The sequence below is a fragment of the Fusarium odoratissimum genome (genome assembly GCF_000260195.1).
Source record: "Fusarium odoratissimum NRRL 54006 unplaced genomic scaffold supercont1.1, whole genome shotgun sequence".
In the NCBI taxonomy this organism is placed as follows: domain Eukaryota; kingdom Fungi; phylum Ascomycota; class Sordariomycetes; order Hypocreales; family Nectriaceae; genus Fusarium; species Fusarium odoratissimum.
In genome coordinates this window covers 4,166,838-4,188,625 of record NW_022158687.1, presented here as the reverse complement: position 1 = coordinate 4,188,625, position 21,788 = coordinate 4,166,838, and the positions used below count along the sequence as shown (strand labels likewise).

Below are 21,788 nucleotides of genomic sequence, written 5' to 3'. Positions count from 1 at the left end.
AGGCGGCGACATTCTTAGATACCATAGGGACAAATGGAACGGGTGTTGGACCCCGAATCGAAAGAACATTCCTATGATGGCATCGACGGAGAGTATTTCTCCATTCTTCAAAGACCCTGACTCGTTGGGATTTCAATCACTATCTGAAGTCAATCCATTTCGCTTGTCGACTAGGCAACTCGAGAAGCTCATCAGACTTTTGTCCCATTGTACGGAGTAGTAACCAACACTTGCACAGGCGGGCTAATGTATACCAACACCATATCTACGTCATTATCTTCACAAAGTGTTTCTTGTGCTTGTGCCCGTTTGACGTCTTATGCGTGCCATTTATACAAGCATGTTCCTTTTCGGCGTGGAGACGCTCTCGTGCGCTGTGGAGAGGGCCAATTTTTTCTCGGCTTCCCTTGCAGCAGCGAATTGAAGAGGCGGCATGGGATGGAAATGAGCATCGGGCGACTTATTACGAACTGAGCCCGCTGACGGGCACGTACAAGACAGGCAAGATGAGCGCAAATATCGGTGAAGCTGTACTAGCCTTGAATTAGATTTGTTAGGAGGAGTCTGATCCATGGCGAGACAATCAATCTGTTGGTGATGCCATGAGGTGTGATGTGACACAGCAGCAGATTTCAATCTATAATAACCAACAAAAAATACTGCGCCTATCGGATGCCACTTACAGCGTTATAACGACTGTTGATATGGGCGGGACGTCTGAGTGAGTTAGCAGTAGCGTCGGTTTCCATGCAGCCATTGCATGGAATATCTTGTTACAATACTCCGTATTCATCATGTTTTATTACCTGCACAGTATCGCCAAGCACCTCCTTTTACCAACAGTTCCATATACCCGCCTTACATGGACGGGGATGAGGAAACAGAGATCGTCTATGAGATGGGTCTGATGCGTATGAGATCCAACCAGATACGTATCGGGCGAATAAATTTGTTTGCGACATGATAGCGATCTCGCTTTATCAAAGTGGCACCTGGCACGGATTTGAGTTCCGATGCTTAGAATAGTATCGAGCGAGATCATGTCTAGAACAGGGAGATGAGGCTGAAGGTGAGACTGACAACTCATTCAAGGGAAGCTGCTTTTAGTTGAAGCTGTCGAACAATGACATGCAGGAGAAAACCTGGCTTTGATATGATTTGTGTTTATGTACGGATATGTGAATAGTGTCAGATTTGTGAATAGCGTCGTCAAAGCGGGGACATGTCCGGTTGAGCAAACTTTCTACGGGTCAGCGAATTACGATACGCCCGAGGAGCAAAGCGGGCTTGGCATTATACGCAGAGCAACCTACTGCAGATGCTGCTCCGTGCTGTGTTCCCAAAACCATAGCATTCAAGGGTTCTAGCAGGGCAGAACGCTGACAGCGTCTCACGACTTTTGGTACTGTACCACAGCCGGCCCGTCACCCCTGAGCTAGGCTAGGCAACGCGAGGAGAGGACCGCGCCGATGAACGAACACCATGCTACGTACAGATACAGTGGCAGTGGCAGTTTGACGTTTACAGCTAGAGAGCTGACAATCATGTACAAATGACAGCTACACAGCACAGCATAAGTTGAGTTAACACAAGAGGCAAAAAGCTGAAGCCAATCAAGTGAGAGCTATGCGAGCCTCTCATCTGGTCCAAGGTTTGTCTAGCGACCTGTAGTCCAGTGGATATATTGGAAAGTCAAAGTATAGATCGCACGCTGTGGGGATTGGGTGACAGCTTTGGATGTGAGGGAGACTGAGAATGACATTGATGCTCGAGCACTCAATTACATGCATGGTTAGTTGAGATGCAGAAGCCCGATGCGGCCAATTGATTGGTCCGGGGGACGATGTAAGAGTCGATAATACCTGAAAGCAACGCGAGCAACGGATAACTACTGGTGGTTCCTACAGCACGAGGGCTTTTCAGTCCATCAGAGCACTTCAGTGATTGTCATAGGCCCAGGCTTTTCTGGCTGACAACGCCCCAAACCCACAGAAAACTCCCTTTGGTCGCCGAGATGGGAAACTGGGCTGATTGAGATGAAAGTCAGGATCCAGGCAAGACTCGAGTTAATCGTATTAGTCTCTGTCCAAGTCTCGTCGCGCAGGTGCCGCGTCGGTATGGACCCGTACCTAGGAACGACACGGTTGTCGAGGAAGACGAGACGAGACGGGACGCGATGGCTTCACGCTCCCGCCGGAGCTGCACAGTAGCTTGTGGGCTTGTGAAGCAAGCGCAGCAAGTGGTTCATGGGCTAACCTAACCTCAACTTGCACACGCATTTGCTGCGCCGGGCAACGGCGAGTCCAGCCGAGTCGACTCTTTTCTACGGAACAGTCAGTCGTGTCCAACGGGAGCTTATTCCGTCCGTAGTGATGACGAGTGTGGGATGTTGGCTAAGTTACGGGCAGCTCGGAACCCCGTTAGAGTGCAGAAGCGTCCACTGTTGACCGGACCTTTTTTTTTATATGTTCATGACACTATCACTGTAAGGGAATCCATGCTTTTGAAGGTTTAGACAAGCATTGCATTCGCAACCCGAGCAACAGGGACGATGTTCTGACAGATGGATTTGCTATTATTGGGGCCTCTCAAACAGGCCCCTGGCCATCACCTTATCGTGGAATTGGTGCAATAGTGACAATATCTCATGATTTCTGTTTCGTTTACACCAAGCTCAGTAGCCTGTATATCACTGTCACCTCACTGTCAATCAAGCGCATTGACTTTGACTCAATATGACGATTGTTTCAGTCGGCCAGAGGCCGCGGTCATGGCGGGCACCCTCAACTCGGTCTTGAGCGTGTCGTCGAGATCTTCCAAATGTCTTGGTTGCCATGATAAAGACTAGGTGGTGCATGCAAAGGTGACGGTTCTTTACAGCTAGTGTCTGCCGACTCGCTGTGGTGAGCCTGTGTAGTGCTCCTTAATAGGTTACTCGGCCATTGAATGGACGTACAATGCTTATAAACAAGGACAATGGGCCGGCTGTGGCCCTGCTCAACGAGGCCGTGAAGCGGCCATGAGCAGAAGTTCTAAACAAACAAACTGTCGTGGCCGCATGAGAGAGGACTGCGTTATTGAAGTATATAATAATAAATGTCTTGTCAAAACTTGGAAGCAGTCAACAAATAAATAGATTCGGCCGAGTGCATCATGCTACCAAAACATTGAGGCTCTCTTCTTCATTTTGAAGACACCTCTCATTCCACGGCAAGGTCGATTCAACATATAATTCATGATTGCTTTAATCGAACTACTAGTAGTCATTATTTCTGTTCTGTATCAGATATATGTCTCTCCATGTTTGCCATCTACGTATTATTGAATCAGGTCAAGGTAAACCATTCATGATCAATCCGATCTATGAGCATCATTAATACCTCGGGCCGGATCACAAAGTTCTTTCTCGGCATCATTTCTCCTAGCCTTGACGCGGTCATCTTCAATCAGCCTTTTTTTTTTTTCTTGACTCTCACCTTCACTTTCACTTTCACATTTTTGATACCTTTTTTTCTTACATGCGGTCTCACACGCCCGTCTCCATTCGCGGATCCCTGCCTCAAGCCCACGCCGTATTTCCCCAGCCGAGAGACAGAACACGCTACGACACGACACAATTGGCACAAGTCGACAGGCCCAGCGCAGGCTCACACGCTTGATACACGCTTCACCACGCTTCTAACAAAGCCCCAAGTGAGTGCTAGCGTCCGCCAAAAGTTGCTGCACTATACCTTGCACACCCCATGTCGTCCTCCGGTTTCTTGTGCTGTATTGTGTTGTGCTGTGCAGAGTTGCGTTATGCTGCGGTCCACTCACACCCAATCCCGTTCTGCTCTCAAAGCCCCAAGCAGAAGCTACCTGAGTTTGGACCCAGCCTCCGAAAGAGCGTGCCTTGAATTAGGTGCGCGATGGTCAGAGTGGTGAGGTCAAAGTAGCGTAAGTCCGCCCGCAAAAAAAGAGAAGGGGCATTTCATTAAGTATTAAGTTAATTTGTGAAATACTATGTATGTATTTATGCTACAAGAGTCGTAAAAGGGGAGTCACTGATGAACATTCCCTTGAGGAAAATGTGAAAAGCACAAATGAGAATTCTTTATTGGTAGATTTGATGGATCTGTAAAAGCAAATCGAATGGAAGCTTCCTTTTTCCTCTCCCAAACTTCAAACTGCCAGGATTGGCGTTCGCTTTGGTGGGCGCGCGACCCGAGCTTAGGTGGGCAACTCCTGGTGGCCTCCTAGCAGGGGCCGGTTTAGGTACCTGCACCACCTGTTGCCCAGCAAACCGGTACCTGGTCAGCGTCCCCGCAAGCGGTACGATAGGTGGCCATGAAAACAGGGCAGGTCGGTATTAAGGTAGCAATTGAGGTCTTGCGAAAGAGACAGAGATTGGAATATTGAGGATAAGAGAAGTCGCTTATTAGCAGTGCATTCATCAATGTTGAAGCAAGGACGGACGGGTGCATGCAATGCAGTAACGAATTAGACTAAGGCAGAGCACAGAGCACAGGACAGGACAGGACACATCCCCCATCTCACACACCCAAGATCCCAGCACACCTCCTAGACCTCGCACTCACACTCCGCCTGCATCTGCATTTACACCTCACGCCCCTGGCAAGTTAGCTAGCTTACTTTAGGCCATGCCATGGATGGATTGGATGGAGCCATCCACCCATACAAACCATGGATCTCTCTCCTCTCGCTGCATTACAGTTGGTTAAAACTACCTACTCTACTCGCGTACCTGTCACCCAGTCCTTTTCCTTCTTCTCCATCCTCCTCCTACCTCTTCATCCTCCCTCCTCCCCTTCCTCCTCTCGTTTTGTTGATTCCCTCATTCTCTCATTCCGTCTTCCTCTCCTGACCCGAACACAGCAGGCCTGAAGACGCTTGAGACGAGGAGAATTCTCAACTTGACTCCCAGGGCTTTCGCTCGACATCTCTCCCTCAAAAAGCCCCCCATCCCGCCCTGTTAAAGGACAGGAACCACCAAGGCTGTGAGACTAGGACCAGAAACAGGCCGGACTGGAAAAGTGAATCAAAGAGACCTTTACTGGTATTTCGCTTTTCTACTTCCACTTCGCCCTCTGTAATTTTTCCCTCCAGCTTCTCCTTCGACTCTGTAAAATTCCTCGGTTCATCCACCAGGAATTCCAGTCTCCAATCTCAATCCACTCCCTCGCCAACGCCAACGCTCCCGCTCCCGCCGCCGACGAAGCCTCGCATCAACGAGCCCGCTCCCTTGATTCAATTCAGTTCAATTCGACAGCGACCACTCTCAACCCTTCCCGAAACTAGTCATAGAACTGAAGACTAGTCGCCAATCAATTCTGGGTATCCCTTGGACTACAGGAAAAAGCTAGGTCAAAGTGACGATTGCGAGTTATTCAACTCTCAATCCCGCAGCACCCTAGAGAATTCCGAACCATCCACACACACACACACACACAGAAGTGATTTGATTAATCGCGACCTGTTCGGTTACATCGCTGTCGTTCTGACTCGATAATCGAACCATCAGAAGCGTTCACGAGCGTAGGAAAGGTATGTCATTGCCGTTGCTGCACGGCGCTGGGGACATGTCATATCTAATTTCCGTATAGCTGCATGCCGAGTGTTCAACTCCCGCATACCGCTCTCCTCACCACAACCACCACGCTTTTTCTCCTTGAAATTTGCCCAGTGGGAGACGTTAGCTCGTTATTCCTGCTCGATTCAGGGACTGTCTCATCTCAACGAGCTTTGCCCATCTCCCCGACGTGTGGCTGTAAGACTCCCCCCTCTCCCCTCGATACCATACTCGTGCCAGCTTGACTATCGACCAAGGGATAGTTGCCTACATTTCGCGGTGTAATACCTTCAGCGAGTCACGAGTTTGGCAAAATCGAGATTCGGCTAGTATTAAACTTGATACTGACGCACATACCACATTAGAGCCCTTGAGTCGATCTCGTCTTTAAACGGCCCCCTTTCCAATCCCTTTTCTTCCAAACTCCACTATCTACATGCTCCTGGTCTCGTTACCAGCCACGGTCACTCTTTTCACCATTTTCATCCACGTTCTTTAATATCTTAATAACCTAATTAATCGGCTTCGCATCACTCCTTTTTGCAGCCGAAGTCACTCTCTCTTTTGCGAATTTCCGACCACAAGATTCCTGGCGAACCAACAGTCTCTCCTTTGACACCAAGCCACAGACACTATTCTGCCCCGTCACCGCCCATCTGAGAAACCCATCACCTACCACCCAATATGGCGTACTCTCAACATGACGACTCTTACTTCGTGGAGTCTGAAGAACCTCATCACAGAATCACAGCCCAAGAAGCAGCACGAATGATGGCCCGTCAACGGCAAGACATCATTGGCGTTGAGCTATCACGATTAGCAGGCGATGAGTACCTCGAGGATATCATGCAGCATATGCGACAAATGGAGGTATGTTGCCACATTGACGTCTACCACGTCTCATCTGCTGACAATGTTTAGGATGAGACTCTACCAGATGCTTCCCTCATCGATATGCAACGCGAGATTCAGTGGTTCATGCGACCTTACTTGATCGACTTCCTCATCGAGGCCCATGCTGCCTTCGGCCTCCTCCCCGAGACTCTCTTCCTCACTGTTAACCTCCTCGATCGATACTGCTCCAAGCGAGTGGTGTATAAGCAACACTACCAGCTGGTTGGATGCGCTGCGCTACTCATCGCTGCGAAGTATGGTGACAAGAAGGACCGCGTTCCTCAGATTCACGAACTCAACAACATGTGCTGCGGACTCTATGATGCTGGCATGTTCACACAAATGGAGATGCATGTCCTCAACACCCTCGATTGGATCATTGGCCACCCCACCGTCGACTTCTTTTCGCAACTAATGGTGGCAGAGGAGGGTGACGACCAGGAGGTTGCGCACATGGCCGCCTATCTGTGTGAGATTGCCTTGTACCATCGCGATTTCGTTTCCACCAAACCTTCCGTTATGGCTCGCTCATCTCTGGCTCTCGCACGAGCTATCCTCGGCCGCTCTGAAGTTAACGATGGAGGTTGGGACCAGACAGAGAACGTTACCTTGATCACATTGTCGCATCACCTTCATCAACCCTCGCCTACACTTGCGCGCAAGTACTCGACAACAGGTTTTTCTCGGGTGTCGCAGAAGCTGGCCGAGTTCATGGCTGAGCAAGCTGCGATCGCCCGTCGAGCTGCTAACCCAGCTACTCCCCTAGCCGAACCCATCAACAAGCACACGAGCAACATCTACAGCACTCCCCAAAAAGGACACAGCGCGATGGGGTTCGATGGTTACCTAACACCCCCGATCACCCCTGACGGTAACTCCTTGATTGGCAACCACAACATGGCAAAGGAGTCTCACGGCTTACCTCCTCGATGCCCGGTCACACCAACACCTCCACACCATGCGGCAGTATATGGTCAACACCAATACGTCGGATACGTTAACCAGCATGGCATGAACCAATAATGCTCTTCATGACAAGATATTGAATCGACGATTCGACCTTCGACGTTCACACATGTACATCATCGTGGCTTCTACACTATCTTTCCAACATTCTATTACTTGTTCGAAATCATTGCATGGTCGCACAACAGAATGATCTTTCACATATGTTTTGGCATTTAGCGACTGCTTTCAATTTCCTTGCGATTCAACATTTTCTCCTCAATATCAAGTCTAGCGGCACCAAAAAAAGGAACACGCGGATCATACCCTTTTTTCATTTTTAGCAACTTTATGCATCTTTTTTTTTTCAGGTTCCATACGACTTGCTCTCCCGGTGTGGAAGGAATCCGCATACCCCCAAGAGGACCAACGACAGGTCACCGTTCGGGTAAAACTGGTTGACGACATAGATTACGCATGAGGAGCCTGGCTAACCTCGAGACGGAAGAAGTAAAAAGAAGACCGAGAATGCACCAACACAGGTCCCTCGCGGTGGATAAAAAGGATACCCCCCGGATTTTGGGACATAGGCGGTTATGGACCGACCAGCTTTATTAAAACAGGGACGATGGTGTCTGACCTCGGTCTGGTACGATGAGGCGGCCTACTCTTCACGACAGCAGCACTACGTCTGCATAATTCTTTCAAAGGTGGATGGGATGGCGATACATAGTTGGGAAGCCATTGGCATGCACAACAAACGTTGTCCTGGGGGAGGATTTTGGCATTAATCGTGCCTTTGGTTGGATCTACGAAGTCAGGCTAGTTCCTTTCTTCAGGCCCCCCGTCCTGTGTATAGGTAGTTGTACGTAAAACAGGCACAAAAAAAGAAGTAAAAATTCTTTAACTTGAACTGTTCCAAATCGTATTCATTTCTCATTCCGGTGGTACTCGGTGATTATTCAACACTGCGATCGATTGTTTCATTTGGCCTTCTAAAGGCTTAAGCCCAGCCGTCATACCGGTGTTTCTGGTTCAGCCGCGTCTTTTGTCTGTCTCTGAATCTGTCTTCGAATTCTAGCTGAACGATCTAGATCGTCGATGGATGGAGCGGAGGTTGGGAGCTTGACGTCAGGAAATTTCCCACTGTGGAGAGATTTTAATTTCGCATCTTTAACGGAAAACAAAAAGACACCAGCTAGTCGGCTCATTCTCCCAACCAGCGCAATATGGTGAGCCCCTGACTAGGAGACGCATATGCATGGGACTACTGATGTAGGGCATATTATTAGCATAGTGGTGTTGTCTTAAGGGATGTTTCTTAAGGTTTATAGTTAATAGTGGCTGGGATTGGCCAGGTTCATGCTACCCCTGGACGCTGCAGGTTGGGAGTTGAAGATGCGCAGACTCCTATTGGCCGCGCACCCTCATGCAGGGCTGATTCTTTAATTTTGATAAAAAGTCTATTGAATCATATCTCGTTGTGTCATTCTGTGTCGGACTGAATAGTTTCCATTCCTGAGTTGTGTTAAGGTGTGGTGTCGGGTATTGCATTGCAGAGTTCCAGCTGGCAGCGAGCATTCCAGGACCGACATCCTGGATTACGGGTCTCGCGGCGGTAGTTCTGTGTATGTCTTATGAGTTACGACTAATGGGGGGGTTTTTAACTACAGCTTGACTATTGCCGCGCTGTCTATGTTGGTTGATATGGACTTTTGGTTGGAGATGATATGCTGTAGGGTATTGTTCGGTGCCATTCCAAGACAGAATTGACTCGCAATTCCTTGCTTCATAGATCCTTACATCGAAGATGAAATTTGCCAATCGCAGATGTTCGTGCTCCGTCTGTTCTCTAGGGCACATCCTTAAGCTAGGCAGAGATCAATGCTCAGATCCCGCTGTAAGTGTTATCTAAATGGTGTACGGGTATGAAATGGCAGGACGGGATGACCCTTCTCTACAACATCGAACACCACTATAATTACCGCGAAGACTCAAAGAACAAACAGGAAAACAACAAACAAATAGAGCACAGATACAAGCAGAAGACTCTGAAAAGGAGTCACGTGTAAATCTATTCGCCGCATTGACGAGGCGAACATAAACCCGCATCCTCATGTAGGGTAGCGATAGTTGACTCGGCCGAGGGTGATATGGCAAATTGCGTCTCCACCCGACATGGAGGTGACTGGCGCATTGAGAGCCCGTGACGAGACGGAAATTAAAAGATCACGACAGACGCGATATGTCGCAAAAACAAACAACATCCGCGCGCCTTACACCGTCTTTTCACATCTTGTGAAGATGAATCATTCTTGAGACTGGATAGTGTATATTGGGAGGGGTGTAGATAGTCAAAGCTCGCCACAAGTGTGAGCCACATGACTTGTGGCTGTTGAGGCTTCAGTTACACAAATTTGTTCTAGCCTCTGATTCGCTGGAGTCGCTTGTGCATATCACGTAGAGGGTTCATCAGGTTGGCATAGCCGAACCACTCTTCAATCACCATGAGGCTATTTCATGTACGATTGATTTACGTTCAGAGTAGGAAACATAATTGCATGCAGACTAGTACCTACGGGTTTAATGCTATAGTATCTCATTCTGAACAAGGCAATCCCATATCGCCTGTCTGAGACTTCAGCACTTGTCGAAAGGTAATCAATTATGAGCAAAGAAGCGACAGAGAAGGACACAAGGCTGCAAAATCATCGCTTCTCGAATTCAGCGATTTCCTTCATGGGGTTTGGAAGGATTGCCGGGGGCCAGTATTCGTCTATTACAATCGCACTCCGTTGTACATACCCGCCACGGCAGCATCTTAATACATTCTCAACGGCAGTGATGTGAAACTTAGTAGATTATAACCACATCGTCATGAGCTTAGGGTTCTTACGGCAGTATCATCATATGCCTAGGAGTATTACGATAAGACATAGGCTGAACTTATGGTTGGAAATTACGAAGGTATCACCTATTCCTCTTCTCTAGAATGCGGACGGCGGACCACGATGACCTGAAAACTCCGAGGTCGATTTGGACAAACTGATAGGGAAACAGGGCAATCCGCAACACATTCATTATAAGGCCAATGATCGAAGGTTAGGATGAGTTCACCTAGCCATGAGTCACAGCGACGTATATTTGAGAAGTGGTCGATTAAAAAAGGACTATTAACCGTGCTCAATCGATCAAACATCATATCATGAAAGCGCGCCAACTGCCCCCCATATCAATCCAACCGAATAACTAACTCAATACCTCCATGCTCGTCCATGGATTCTATAAGTATGTTCTTTTCGCTCCTAAGATAACAGCGAATATTTTGATGTCTAAAGCAAACCTGTTTTTGTTTCGGCTCTATTGAGCCTTTTGTTGCTGTTCTTTGTTCAGAATGATTGTTAGTCAACACTGCAGGGTAATACCCACCCAGGTGAGGAGATAGGTATGTGTTGGGAATAAATACAATTAAGGGCCAAATTAACCCGGCCTTTTTCCCGGCGAGAACACAATTCCCGGTCTTGTGTGAAGCTTGATGGACTCCTCAGCAGAGTGCTAGCCCACGCGTTGTCGCTTAATTCCTCGATCGGGTGTGCTGTCTAGCCGCAGGTCATTGCGGGAAATTTCTTCTGTACCTGCGGGACTCGGAGTATTGTGGTGGCTCACATGGTGCAGGGGATGTCCCGTATGTAGTGACGGATTCTGGTGGCTCGGGTCTGTATCAAGGCCAAAGTTGAAATCAGTGCCATCAGTGTTGTACTGCCCATCGCCAAATAAAGCGTTGCTGTCAAAAAACTGATCGAAATCTGCTGATTGAGGATCGAAGTACGCCTCGTTATCACCCAGACCAGGTACATGCCCGGAAGGACTCAGTGGTCCAAGTATGCTACCAAGTTCGCTAATCTTTGCATCTTGCTCGCTTTGAAGACGCTGAAGTTGATCTAGATCCAACTGGTTGGTGTTGATCTCGTTCAAGGATGGCGGTGCCATGGGAGGTCCCATGATAGGGGAAAGCGAAGGAGGTGGGTTGGACTCAATGGGTGGGGGTGAGACGGAGGTTGAGGTAGGCATAGTAGGCATGGCCATGTGGGCACTTGACGTAGGTATTTGAGCAGCAGCAGGTGCCGGTGTGGCAGAGACTGGGGTTGGGGCGGGAGTCGACCTGGCAGATGGAGCAGAGGAGGACTGGCCAGCCATGAAATTCACCAGCTTGCTTCGCTGTGCATTGCTCAATGTGTTGGGGGCGTTCGCCACAAGCTCGGCAGCCTCTGGCAGATCTAGGCCATGATTGTTGGTTGCGTTGTGTTCGTTGATCATCTTCAACATCTGCTCATGAGGGTTTGCCTCTAGTTCCTGACGGAGACTGGGGGAATTTGTGTCGCTAGGTGAATTCTCTTGGAGTTCTGTGACATGGCCCATCTCAGGGTTGTGGTGGTTGACAGTTTGGTAAGTTGAATTGCCGAGTGTTGACCTGTTTGGGGTAGGCGATCTAACTGATTGGGCGCGGTTCTGGTTGGGGATAGGGGGTAGCAGGCCACGAGCCTTCTTATGAGGTGTGCCGTATGATGAAGGATCCATTTGTTGGATGAAGTCTCCCAGGTCAACCACGCTGCCATGCTGGGCGGACTGCTGATTCTGGTTCGTGAGCATACTCGAAATGATATCGTTTACATTCTGTGAGTTGCCCTGATCCTCCAATGTTTTTCGAAAGACATTGGCAAGAAAGTTGAGAATGGCGTTGATAGAATTCTGATGGCGGTCATGCTGATTCTGGAACATGACCGCCTGTTGATAAAGATCGTTGTTGTTTCTTTGTAATCGATTGATGGCCCCGAGAATTAATTTCTGTTGTTCTCGGACTTTGCTCAATTCTTCTCGAACGAGAGTCATCTCTTTCTTTGGTATGGGCTGAGAATCACCAGCGGGTAATGATCGAGGAGCCTGGGCTGCAGAGGCTCCCAGTCCAGAGGCGAGGATCTCCTCGGTTGCCCCCTCATCCTCACTGTCGTTATCGATCTCAGCACCCTTGGCACCCTTCTTTGCTTTGCTTCCACTCTTGGGTTTATTGATGAGCCACAGGAGATTTGGATGTCCGCGTCGGAAATATGGGTTTGAGTACTCGCTAGGACTCTTATTCTTGCGCTCACTGGCTCGCATTGAGTTGTCCGACAGACCCACGCGTTTGTGGAAGCCATACATGTTGAGCTGCCGAACAAAGGATGCGTAGTTGTTGTGTTTGAATAGTTCTGGAATCAGAGTCTTCGCAAACTCATCCTCATCAAGCACAATGAACGAATCTCCCTTTTCTGACCATCGAATCAAATCTTCGTTCTTGCGCTCTTCTAGGAAACTTTGACATGGTTAGTTTGTCTCTTCGATCTCATGCTGATGGAGAAACCTACCTGCTCAACTTTTGCACGAAAGGGGGAATCTGCTTGCGCTTTGCTTGCGCCTCTCTCTTGGCCTTCTGGGCCATCTCCTCTAATATCTCAACATTGTCTTGCTCATTCAAGTTTTCGGAGGGGTTTTGTTGAAGCAAAGCATTATCATCGCCAACAAAGTTTCCCCATGGTTCTACTGCTCCATCATAGGGTCGGGCATTGGTCGGAACAAGCGCGCGATTCATTTGCCGTCGAGCAAGCGTGTTCGATGGCGTCGACACAGGCTGAGCATATTGTGGCTGTGCCGGAACCAGACCAAATGAGTTCCCAACATGAGCATTCCCATCCATGATACCATCAGCACCGTTCATGAAGCTCGAAGGGTCGCCCATTCCATTCCAACGCATCACCTGGTCGCCAGCCGGGTTCCCCGCGTTGTACTGTGGCTGCATTTGCTGCGGTATGGGCATCATTGGGGACGCTCCTGGTGCTGCTCGTTTCCTTGGGTTGGGCGCTGACATGAAAATGGTTCTGGCTCAATCGGGGCTTCTTCAGAAGCGGTGAGATTAAATTTGTGTGGATTGGCGCGATCGATGCCTAATCTAGTCGGGTATGGGTTTGAGACTGCTGATGTTGGCCGCCTTGGGACCAGTTCGCCTCGTCGCCTTGATCGAAATCGATTTCACGCAATGTGTACTTTGGGGACGATAACCCAGAGAGTAATTGTGATTTTTATTAAGACTCCTGTAATTGCGTGTGCGCAACGTCGTCCGTAGTAAGCGGTCAACGACTTATCTTTTGCTCGGCCGTGTTCGGGTTGTGATAAGGGAGAGTGTTGGACGGTTTCGAGGGAGCAGGTATGAATCACGAGAGGGCCTTGGAAGGTAAATGCGAAAAGCTGTCGCAAAAGCCACAGTCAAACGTAATTGTTGGTGAAAAGGCACAGCCTTAAAGATATGATTATGGAGCAGATGCGCGGGCGCGGGACTGAAGTCTAAGGACAGCCACTCGTTTGCTCTATCTTCGTGTACGGAGCTCGCGTAGTGATGCCTTAAGCAGTGGGAGTTGCGCAGCGCGTCTGCCCAAGTTATGTAGTCTGAAGGAAAAGGCTGGAAGGCAGCCTGTGGTCTTGGTCGGTGGGCCTTGCTCTATATAGATCAAGGGAGATAAGAAATGGTGAGCGGCATACCCATCCTGAAACGGTAAGTAATAGGCGATGCACAGGCCGGAAGCTGAAGCGAGCAAGTACCGATGTTGCGATTGAACGGTGGTGCAGTTTGCGTGACGGTGATGATGCTGGAGTTGATGGTCGCGCTGCGAATGGGTCTTCCGGAGCATTTGGAGCGGGCGGATTGAATGTCAAATATTTTTGGGCCAATCAGATTTCTGTCAGAGACATGGGCCCAGGTCTTCACGTGATGATAAGACGACGTATCTCGATCTTCAACGTTGAAGAAAGCCACAACTTTGTAGCCTCTTGGCGGCGTTTTGACAGCTTTTTTTTTAATTCAGTTCTGTAAGCCCTATCAATTTCAGAGACAGAATGTCTCACTTTAAATACTTGCATCAATTCGGCCATTGACTATAGAAACAATAGTCACAACTTCATCATTACTATGCGTCCTCGAGGATCGAGATCGGTCATGACATGTATTGTGGGGACGGCAGATGCGACTCGTAATGCCACTTTTCTTCAACGAACAAGCATTGGCGTCATCCTGTCCCATGTCAGCTCAGACTAGGAGGGGCACTATTAAACCTGGCCTGATGCTTTTATGCTGGGTATCATAGACAGACTATTCCTATTATGGACTCAAACTTCACTTGTCACCAACAGCTTTGAACCACAGTTGGCCTATCTACCTGATCTGCTCGGTTACTTTGCTCCTCGACCTGCAAGCGATGCTGCCTGAGCCATCTTAGCATTCCTTGCTGCATCTCGTGCCTGGTCCCATGCTCTTCCGGAGTTTCCCTGCCGAGCATCGCGCGCAGCTCTCTTCTCATCCTTGAGAGTCCGAGCCTTCTCGCGCGGATCAATGACAACAAGCTCTTCTTCTGCCTTCTTACGGTTACTAAGATCCTTGCCTAATTTGTCTGCTGCGAAGCTGAGGGAATGAGACATCCATCCTTCATCATCGCTGTCATCTTTTTCCTGCTTATCCCAGGATGTACAGCTTTGACAATTTGCGATAAAGTGTAAATCACATAACTCAGCTTCATCGTCTGGAGCATGGGTACTTCCCTCTTCACGCATAGCCCCGGTTGTTGTATGTTCGTTATCCTTTTCCGGGGGTGCCTTCTCCAATCTCGATTGGAAGGCCTTCAGCATGCGGAGTGTTTTTGCGTCCTCACTCGCCGAGGTGTTGGCAGCTCCGGGCCTTCGTTTCCGGCCCCTGATTGATGTTTCAGGGATCATGGATTCGAGTGCAGACTTCTTCTTCTCCTTCACAGGTTCCTCCGCATGGATGGTCCGTCGCATCGATGCTTTCAGAGCAGCCATCTCCTCGTTGGCTCGCTCTAGAGCGGTCTTTCTGGGAGCCTCCGGTTCAGGTGATTGGTCCTTCACCTCCCTGGTCGTAAGCGAGCCAGGACTCCGCCGCGTTTCATTGGATGGCTGATCAAGCGTGGCCTTCCTCGGCCCTTTGTCGCTGACCTCATCTGCGACTGGTGAGAGCTTCTCCGTTACTGTTGGCTTCTTGACTTTCGGCTTTGCTGGTTTCCTGGGGATTTCGTCTTCCTCCTCATCTTCCATGACAATTCTCGTATCAAATTTCTTTTTCTTGAGCACTGGCATGTCGTCATCACCTTCCTCGTCGCCGAAACTGAGTAGTTGTTTCCCGCCTTTCCGCTTCTTCTTTTTATCCTTGCTTGTTGCTGCTGCTGTTTTAGATGGCGCTTGGGCAGCCACTCGAGATCGCTTCTTCATGTCATCGAAGGGGTTGACCAGTATCTCTATTCGTTCGATCTTCACTGGGTAGGTCGGGCGTTCCGTTGCTTCGTCCACTTCCCCCTCGCCCATTTTCGCCAAGTTGTAGATCGTGTCGCCAGCAATTCGGCCAAACAGGGTGTTCTTTCCATTGAGCTCCTCGGCCCTGTCGAGCGTGAAGAAGAACTGGCTACCATTGGTATCTGGACGCGATTCGTTCGCAGAACCCAGCAGACCACGCCGGTTGAATTTGAGTCGAGAGTGGAATTCGTCCTTGAAATTGATTCCTGTTGGTCCTGCATTCTTCCCTTGGCGCTGGTCCATGGGCCATGGATCTAGGTCGCCGCTGAATGCGCCTCCATCGTAAATGGACTCTCCTCCATTGCCGGTGCCTGTAGGATCTCCACCTTGCAATATGAAACCTGGAACTAATCGATGGAATATTGTATTATCGTAATAGCCGTCGAGCGCTAGTTGTAAGAAGTTGCGACATGTCAACGGCGTTTGCTTCGCGAATAACTCGACGGAGAGTTCGCCCCGGGTGGTGTGAATAATAACCGAGGCAGTGGGCTGCGGTTCAAGATTATAGATCGCCGACATTGCGGCGCCTTGAGTCTTGGTGAACGGAGATTGGGTGTTTGCTGTTGACGTTGTAGAGTTCAAGTCGCGTGTGATGAAGACTGGAAGAGCTAAGAAGAAGCTTGGCTTGGCCTGCATGACAGATCCACACCGAGTCTTATCGATAACATCATCATATAGAATTCTTTGTAGATGGAAGTAAAAGAAGGATAATAGCTATGGGAGATGCGAATCTTATATTCTAGTAACTGCAATAAAATCTCTTCAAATCGTTCTAAGTTCAGGTTTCTCGTCTTAAGGCTTGGACTAGATCAATAACAATGTACACACCCAGAAATCTGGCGTTTTCCTACCCAGCCTTGAAAGCGTCAGCATGCTATGTCTTCAATATGTTGCACAAATAACTGATACGGTTACCAATACACAGCGATCGCAACTCCACTATAATACAAATGGTGTTCCTGCAGGAAGTCAAAGAACTGTTTCAATGATACTCTTGATTAGCCCAGCTACCTATGAGAGAATTAGTTGCTTATGTACTACCTAGCAAACCGGTTGTTCAACAAGCGGGTCCTCATGACCTTCTGGTGAGATGGCCGAGTTGGTTATGGCGCCAGGTTAAGGTTAACCTTAACACCAATTTCCTGGTGGAGCAATCCTCCTGGGTTCGAGTCCCAGTCTCATCAAGATCTTTTTTTTGCTCTCTCCTGTAGAGACAACTACTCCCCATTTTCTGCTCAGGTCCCGGTCGTACACGATTCCCCAACTTTTTGTATATAGCCCTGTAGGACTAGGTGGTTGCTTGTTAAACCATCACTTATGCCTTGTCTTGTTCTCCTTGTGCCAATAGAGTTTTTGTTTGAAACGTTCAAAACAAACACAGTTCACATGAAATCTCTGACATAGGGTTTCATAAATAACACGCAGTGATTGCTTTGTTCAGAGTAACTTCAACTATGATCCTGTTATCGCCCATTGTCCACGCAATCACCCGGGCTTGTGTTCAGATAAACACTCATTATTCACAATTGTTCATATACCCCAAGAATTATCCTTTTGTAGCAGAAATCCCCACATATTGATATAAAGTATCTCGAGCTTCGCGTTATTCTTCTCTCATCACACGCGGCTTCAAACTTCCTGGTAAGATCTTAGTTTCAATCTAGTTCATGTCGTTAGGCTGGTCTAGACGATAAAGAAGGTTCCAAGAGACGCAACGTAACACAGCGACACTCATGTCCTTCAAGAACTCCCGACGGATCCATAAACTGCCGGTTCTTCACGAGCATGTTGTTTCCCAATTCCAAGCGGGCCCCTGTCCCTGGCTTCAAGATCTGCTTCAACGACAGCAGTAACGCAGAGCATCGTATATTCCACATCGACATCAAGGATGTGAGAAAATGGCGAGACGCGTTCAAGCCAAAGAGGCTTGATAACAAAACAGACCGAAGGCGCCAAGACACCCGCGCATCAATGGCTCAATGGGCCATCACCAACAGTTCCTTTGTTACTTGCAACCAAGAGGATATTCCCATTCCAGTACGCGAGCCAGAATCCACTGACAGTGAATCATCATGTGACTCCCTAATTTTTACAATGGAGAAGTTGGATGTCTTTGGAAACACGAAATACAATGGCACAGTTGATGCTAAAATGGTTGCAGAACGGGTCAAGACCAAAAGGATCCTCGAAGGTACGTTGACTCCGGACCCTGACCGAAACTATGAGGGCGAATTTACCCTCTTGTTCCTATCATTCGTCGCTAAAGAGGAAGAGACTCAACGGGAACAACAGCCTGATATTGTTGATGATGGTCCGAAAGGGTGGAAATTTCTGCATGGCATTATCACCGCGGGGCAGAGCGATGAGTCCAGTGAACTTCCTGCTTACCATCCCAGCCAACGAGCATTTGTCCTTCTTCGGAAATTCAGGGGGCCTTTCCTGGTTACCTGTTCTAGACGAAACATTGATGCTTGCAGCCACGCGGAACTCCTGAAGCTCATTTGGCAGATGGAGATGACCGGATGGAATGACATGATCTATGTCACCCAGAAGGATGAGGAGGTCCCTTACCGCATCAAAAGTAAGAAAAGAGCCGAAGTGTTGGAATGGGGATGCTTTGAAGATGATTACGAGCGTCCACGGATGCCAGTTAAAGAGGCAAGAAACTAAGGAGTTTCATCCTAAACAATAAAAAGATTTAGGTAAGTTGAGTAGAACTCAATAGGCCTTTAGACTAGTTGTTTTTGACATCTTACTTTGAGGGCAGAAGTTTCTTATTTCTCCTGAAGGGGTAGTTTAGGATTCCGGTAGAGTTTAAGGGGTTTTTGTTGGCGTGCGTAGATTGAGAATATAATGAATGATAGTCTCCAAAATGAAGTTTCGTGTGATAAATCGTTTGCCATTTTCGTCTTCCTTCAGTGATGTGCCGTAACGGTAGTACAGTGCTTCGTTCGAGGAGGTATGGTGCAATGTCATGGCATGACAAGAAGTACGAAGGACATTGTCGTTATCTCAACCAGCGATCGGGTTGGCGTGGATCGTCACATTTTCGATACGAACTGGCTCCTTGGGTCTGTTCTTGCGGTCCACCTCGATAGCTTCCATCTTAGCCAATGTCGCTAAACCCTCGTCTCCGATGACGCGTCCAAATACAGTGTTGAGTCCGTCCAGATGAGGCGCCTTGTCGAATGTGATAAAAAATTGCGATCCGTTTGTCCCAGGTCCCTTGTTGGCCATCGACAGCACGCCTCGAGCGCCGTGTCGTAGCGCTGGCCGGATCTCGTCTTCAAACGCGCCTCCCCATATGCTGCGTCCGCCTTTGGGGTTATCGGGGGGGTTTGGTGTTGCGGGTGCGCCAGTCTGTGCCATGAACTTGGGGATGAGGCGGTGGAATGGAGATTTATCGTAGTAGCCAGAGCCACAGAGGGCAAGGAAATTCTGGTAGGAGTGAGCAAAAGACCGGGATTGAACATATACTGGATTATACGAACCTCTGCAGTTTTGGGAACACTTTCGCAGTATATCTCAACCTTGATGTCGCCGTGCGACGTGTGCAGCGTGACTGACATAGTCGTTGTCTTCAAGATAATGGTGTTCAGCGATGAAGGAGATGTTATTTTTAGTTTGGAAGAAGATTATTTAATGCTGCTTGGTAGGTGTTGATAATGCAACATTGAGAAGATGATTGGGCGAGGCCGTAATGATTGATACTTGATGACTAATACAGTCGACGACATTACGGATCTAACTTGCAATAGCAGGGTATTTCTTAATCCCTAGGCAGTTAGTACTAAGCCCTACCTTTATGGACTCATGATTCTGAGTAATAAAGACTTGTGGCTGTACCAATAAGTATTCTACGGATGAATGGGGTTGATGCGCGTCGACGAAGTGTTGAATGTGCTGAGTGTGCCTCGTATATTTGCCTTAAGCTAAGCCAGCCGCCTTTCCCTTCCATCCGTTATGGATGCTTTGCGTGGTAATTCGTTCTATCATCAAGATGTCTTTGGTTCGTGGAGATATAGGAAAACTGAATTGTTAAATCCTGCGACTTTCACCTATAAATACTTTGAACGGCAGCTCTCAGCTCTTACGAATACAATTGTCGATGGCTGCTGTCGACATTCAGAACCTTCTCAGTAACTGCTCCTTTGAAGCTCTGCCACGCCTAAAAACAGTGAATGCAATATCCTTCTCAATTAGAGTTATGTGACCCCTTCCCTTACGCACCTTCATCCTTGAGTTATCTCAACAAGATCACCGCACTCTGGACGCAGACCTGAGAATGATCTAGTGAGAAGTTCGGCCTTGTTAGGTGAGTGGTATTGCATATTAAACGTATGGAATGGTCCTAATATTACCCCAGGAAGATAGCAATCATCCTGTAGAAGCGTGGGCGCATCGGGATCAGCTATGACTGTACGAGAAACTTGGACCATTACTTGTGGATAGCATCTCGCAAATGACCGAACTGCAAGAGTTGTATTTGTCTCTCAAAGGCTGGCACCAGGAGCAAGAAAAGAATCTCTGTGAACTTTTGATACGGACTCGGAAATGGGACATGCTCAAGTCTCTCAAAATTTCGGCTTCACCAGAGATATGATGCGCTGTTCTCAGCCGCTGCGTTCCCAAGATCCCCGAGGCCGTTAATCTCGATGGGGAATACGGTACACGGACGTACATTGAGCTGGTGCGTCTTTGCTCTTCTTTTGGAAGCCAACACTCTTTGAAGAAGCTCAATATTTCCCCCGACCTTCACGGTCCATTATTAGATAAGCAGATCATTCTGGGAGTTAAAACCCATTTTGAAGGTCTCACATGCCTCAATGTCCAAGGACGTTCAGATGAACTTTGGGCCCAATTCATGGTGGACGACTGCAGTCTCTGTGAGTCACCTACTTCAGAAGCTTGTCATTTCGAAAGACAAGCTGTCCCATGTGTTGAAGAAGCTCGCATCTACTTAGTCAAACTCGTTGAGCACAATCTGCGATCTTCTTAATTATATAAGTTCTAGCTACTTAGGTCCTATTTCTCTAAGGTCAGATAATTAGTTTTTAGCATCAATAGTGTCGGTATCCTTCGCAGTAAACTTGATGATCCTGAGTACGAGCCTGAGGTTGACTAAGACTACGAACATAACCAACCCAGACGTATTCGTTCCTGGTAACGATACCGTTGTACCTACACAGGACTCATCCGGTCTTCTGGTAAAGCGTATACGCGACCAGAATTGCAACATTCAACCGTTGCACAACCGTATCAACGGCCTCCGGGAGCTATCGCCGCTCCCAAACGACGGGACAGCACAGGACCGAGTATTCTATTACAAAGAGTTCACTATCGGTGCCGCGGGCCCACAGGCAAAGAAGCGACGAACAAAATCCAATACCAACATTGTGAACGCCTGTAATGATTACATCAGTATTCACGTGGATGACTCCTTGGACTTGATTAAGGCGTCTGATATGGTCAAGGGCAAACTTGACTCCATTTCTTTTAACCCGACGGATGCGATTGTGTAGATAACAAGATTCACGATGGTCTTTTGCGAGAAGACAGGCAATCGTAGCCATATGAAACAGACACAGAAGTTCGGAGGTGATGCGATGCGTACTGTCGACATATACACTTGAGACACTGGCATAAGTAATACAAATACTTAGCTAAGTTTAGCATAAATTACCATAAACTTAGGATGAGTTTTGACCAGCATATGCTTAGTCGTCCAATGTCTTAAGGCTTATGGGAGAAGCCAGTGAACAGACTGTCAAAACTTAATAGGAGGTCTTCCTCGGCCATTTCATACTTGACCAAACTGCTCGACATTTGGAGAAATCTATATCAAAGACGGAAATATATCAAGAACGCTGGAGCAATGGTGCCCAATGGAGACAGACCAATTTTAGGTATCCGCCTTGGCTCAGAAACCAAGGCTCACGTTCAAATGATACAAATTTATTAGGATTTATAGCTTGGTAGCTTGTTTAACCTC

At 48.2% G+C, this 21,788-nt stretch overlaps 6 protein-coding genes and 1 non-coding gene across 15 annotated transcripts; 4 read left to right on the top strand and 3 right to left on the bottom strand.

Annotated features, from left to right (window-relative positions):
• Window positions 1-4,680: 4,680 nt before the first annotated feature.
• Window positions 4,681-8,433, top strand: FOIG_01463 (uncharacterized protein). 5 transcript variants are annotated; one of them, XM_031198359.1, is made up of 4 exons: window positions 4,681-5,544; window positions 5,604-5,767; window positions 5,935-6,439; window positions 6,491-8,433. In XM_031198359.1, exons 3-4 carry the CDS (start codon window positions 6,254-6,256, stop codon window positions 7,484-7,486), a joined length of 1,182 nt encoding a protein of 393 aa, XP_031074126.1. In that variant the 5' UTR covers window positions 4,681-5,544; window positions 5,604-5,767; window positions 5,935-6,253; the 3' UTR covers window positions 7,487-8,433. The 5 variants fall into 5 exon arrangements, with proteins under 5 accessions (XP_031074126.1, XP_031074127.1, XP_031074124.1 ...); XM_031198360.1 differs by having other exon boundaries at window positions 5,935-8,433; XM_031198357.1 differs by having other exon boundaries at window positions 5,604-6,439.
• A 1,775-nt stretch (window positions 8,434-10,208) lies between these two features.
• FOIG_01462 (uncharacterized protein) lies at window positions 10,209-14,282 on the bottom strand. 5 transcript variants are annotated; one of them, XM_031198355.1, is made up of 4 exons: window positions 14,039-14,091; window positions 12,811-13,983; window positions 10,875-12,758; window positions 10,408-10,791 (listed from the first exon to the last, which is right to left on the bottom strand). In XM_031198355.1, the coding sequence occupies exons 2-3, from the start codon at window positions 13,308-13,310 to the stop codon at window positions 10,964-10,966; spliced, it is 2,295 nt and encodes a 764-aa protein (XP_031074122.1). In that variant the 5' UTR covers window positions 13,311-13,983; window positions 14,039-14,091; the 3' UTR covers window positions 10,408-10,791; window positions 10,875-10,963. The 5 variants fall into 5 exon arrangements, with proteins under 5 accessions (XP_031074119.1, XP_031074118.1, XP_031074122.1 ...); XM_031198352.1 differs by having other exon boundaries at window positions 10,209-10,791; window positions 12,811-14,282; XM_031198353.1 differs by having other exon boundaries at window positions 10,408-10,786; window positions 10,838-12,758; window positions 12,811-14,282.
• Window positions 14,283-14,371: 89 nt separating this feature from the next.
• FOIG_01461 (peptidyl-prolyl isomerase CWC27) lies at window positions 14,372-16,394 on the bottom strand. The gene has a single exon (XM_031198350.1). The coding sequence runs from the start codon at window positions 16,313-16,315 to the stop codon at window positions 14,666-14,668; it is 1,650 nt and encodes a 549-aa protein (XP_031074117.1). The 5' UTR covers window positions 16,316-16,394; the 3' UTR covers window positions 14,372-14,665.
• Window positions 16,395-16,880: 486 nt separating this feature from the next.
• FOIG_01460 lies at window positions 16,881-16,980 on the top strand. Its single transcript has one exon. It is a non-coding gene; the product is annotated as a tRNA-Leu (tRNA).
• Window positions 16,981-17,202: 222 nt separating this feature from the next.
• On the bottom strand, window positions 17,203-19,523 carry FOIG_01458 (peptidyl-prolyl cis-trans isomerase-like 3). Its single transcript, XM_031198348.1, has 2 exons — window positions 19,288-19,523; window positions 17,203-19,234 (listed from the first exon to the last, which is right to left on the bottom strand). Exons 1-2 carry the CDS (start codon window positions 19,363-19,365, stop codon window positions 18,809-18,811), a joined length of 504 nt encoding a protein of 167 aa, XP_031074115.1. The 5' UTR covers window positions 19,366-19,523; the 3' UTR covers window positions 17,203-18,808.
• FOIG_01459 (uncharacterized protein) lies at window positions 17,582-18,466 on the top strand (the record flags this gene model as incomplete). The annotated part of the gene is made up of 1 exon (XM_031198349.1): window positions 17,582-18,466. The coding sequence occupies one exon, from the start codon at window positions 17,582-17,584 to the stop codon at window positions 18,464-18,466; it is 885 nt and encodes a 294-aa protein (XP_031074116.1).
• Window positions 19,524-20,889: 1,366 nt separating the features above from the next.
• On the top strand, window positions 20,890-21,318 carry FOIG_01457 (uncharacterized protein; the record flags this gene model as incomplete). Its single annotated transcript, XM_031198347.1, has 1 exon — window positions 20,890-21,318. One exon carries the CDS (start codon window positions 20,890-20,892, stop codon window positions 21,316-21,318), a length of 429 nt encoding a protein of 142 aa, XP_031074114.1.
• Between the last annotated feature and the right edge of the window lie 470 nt (window positions 21,319-21,788).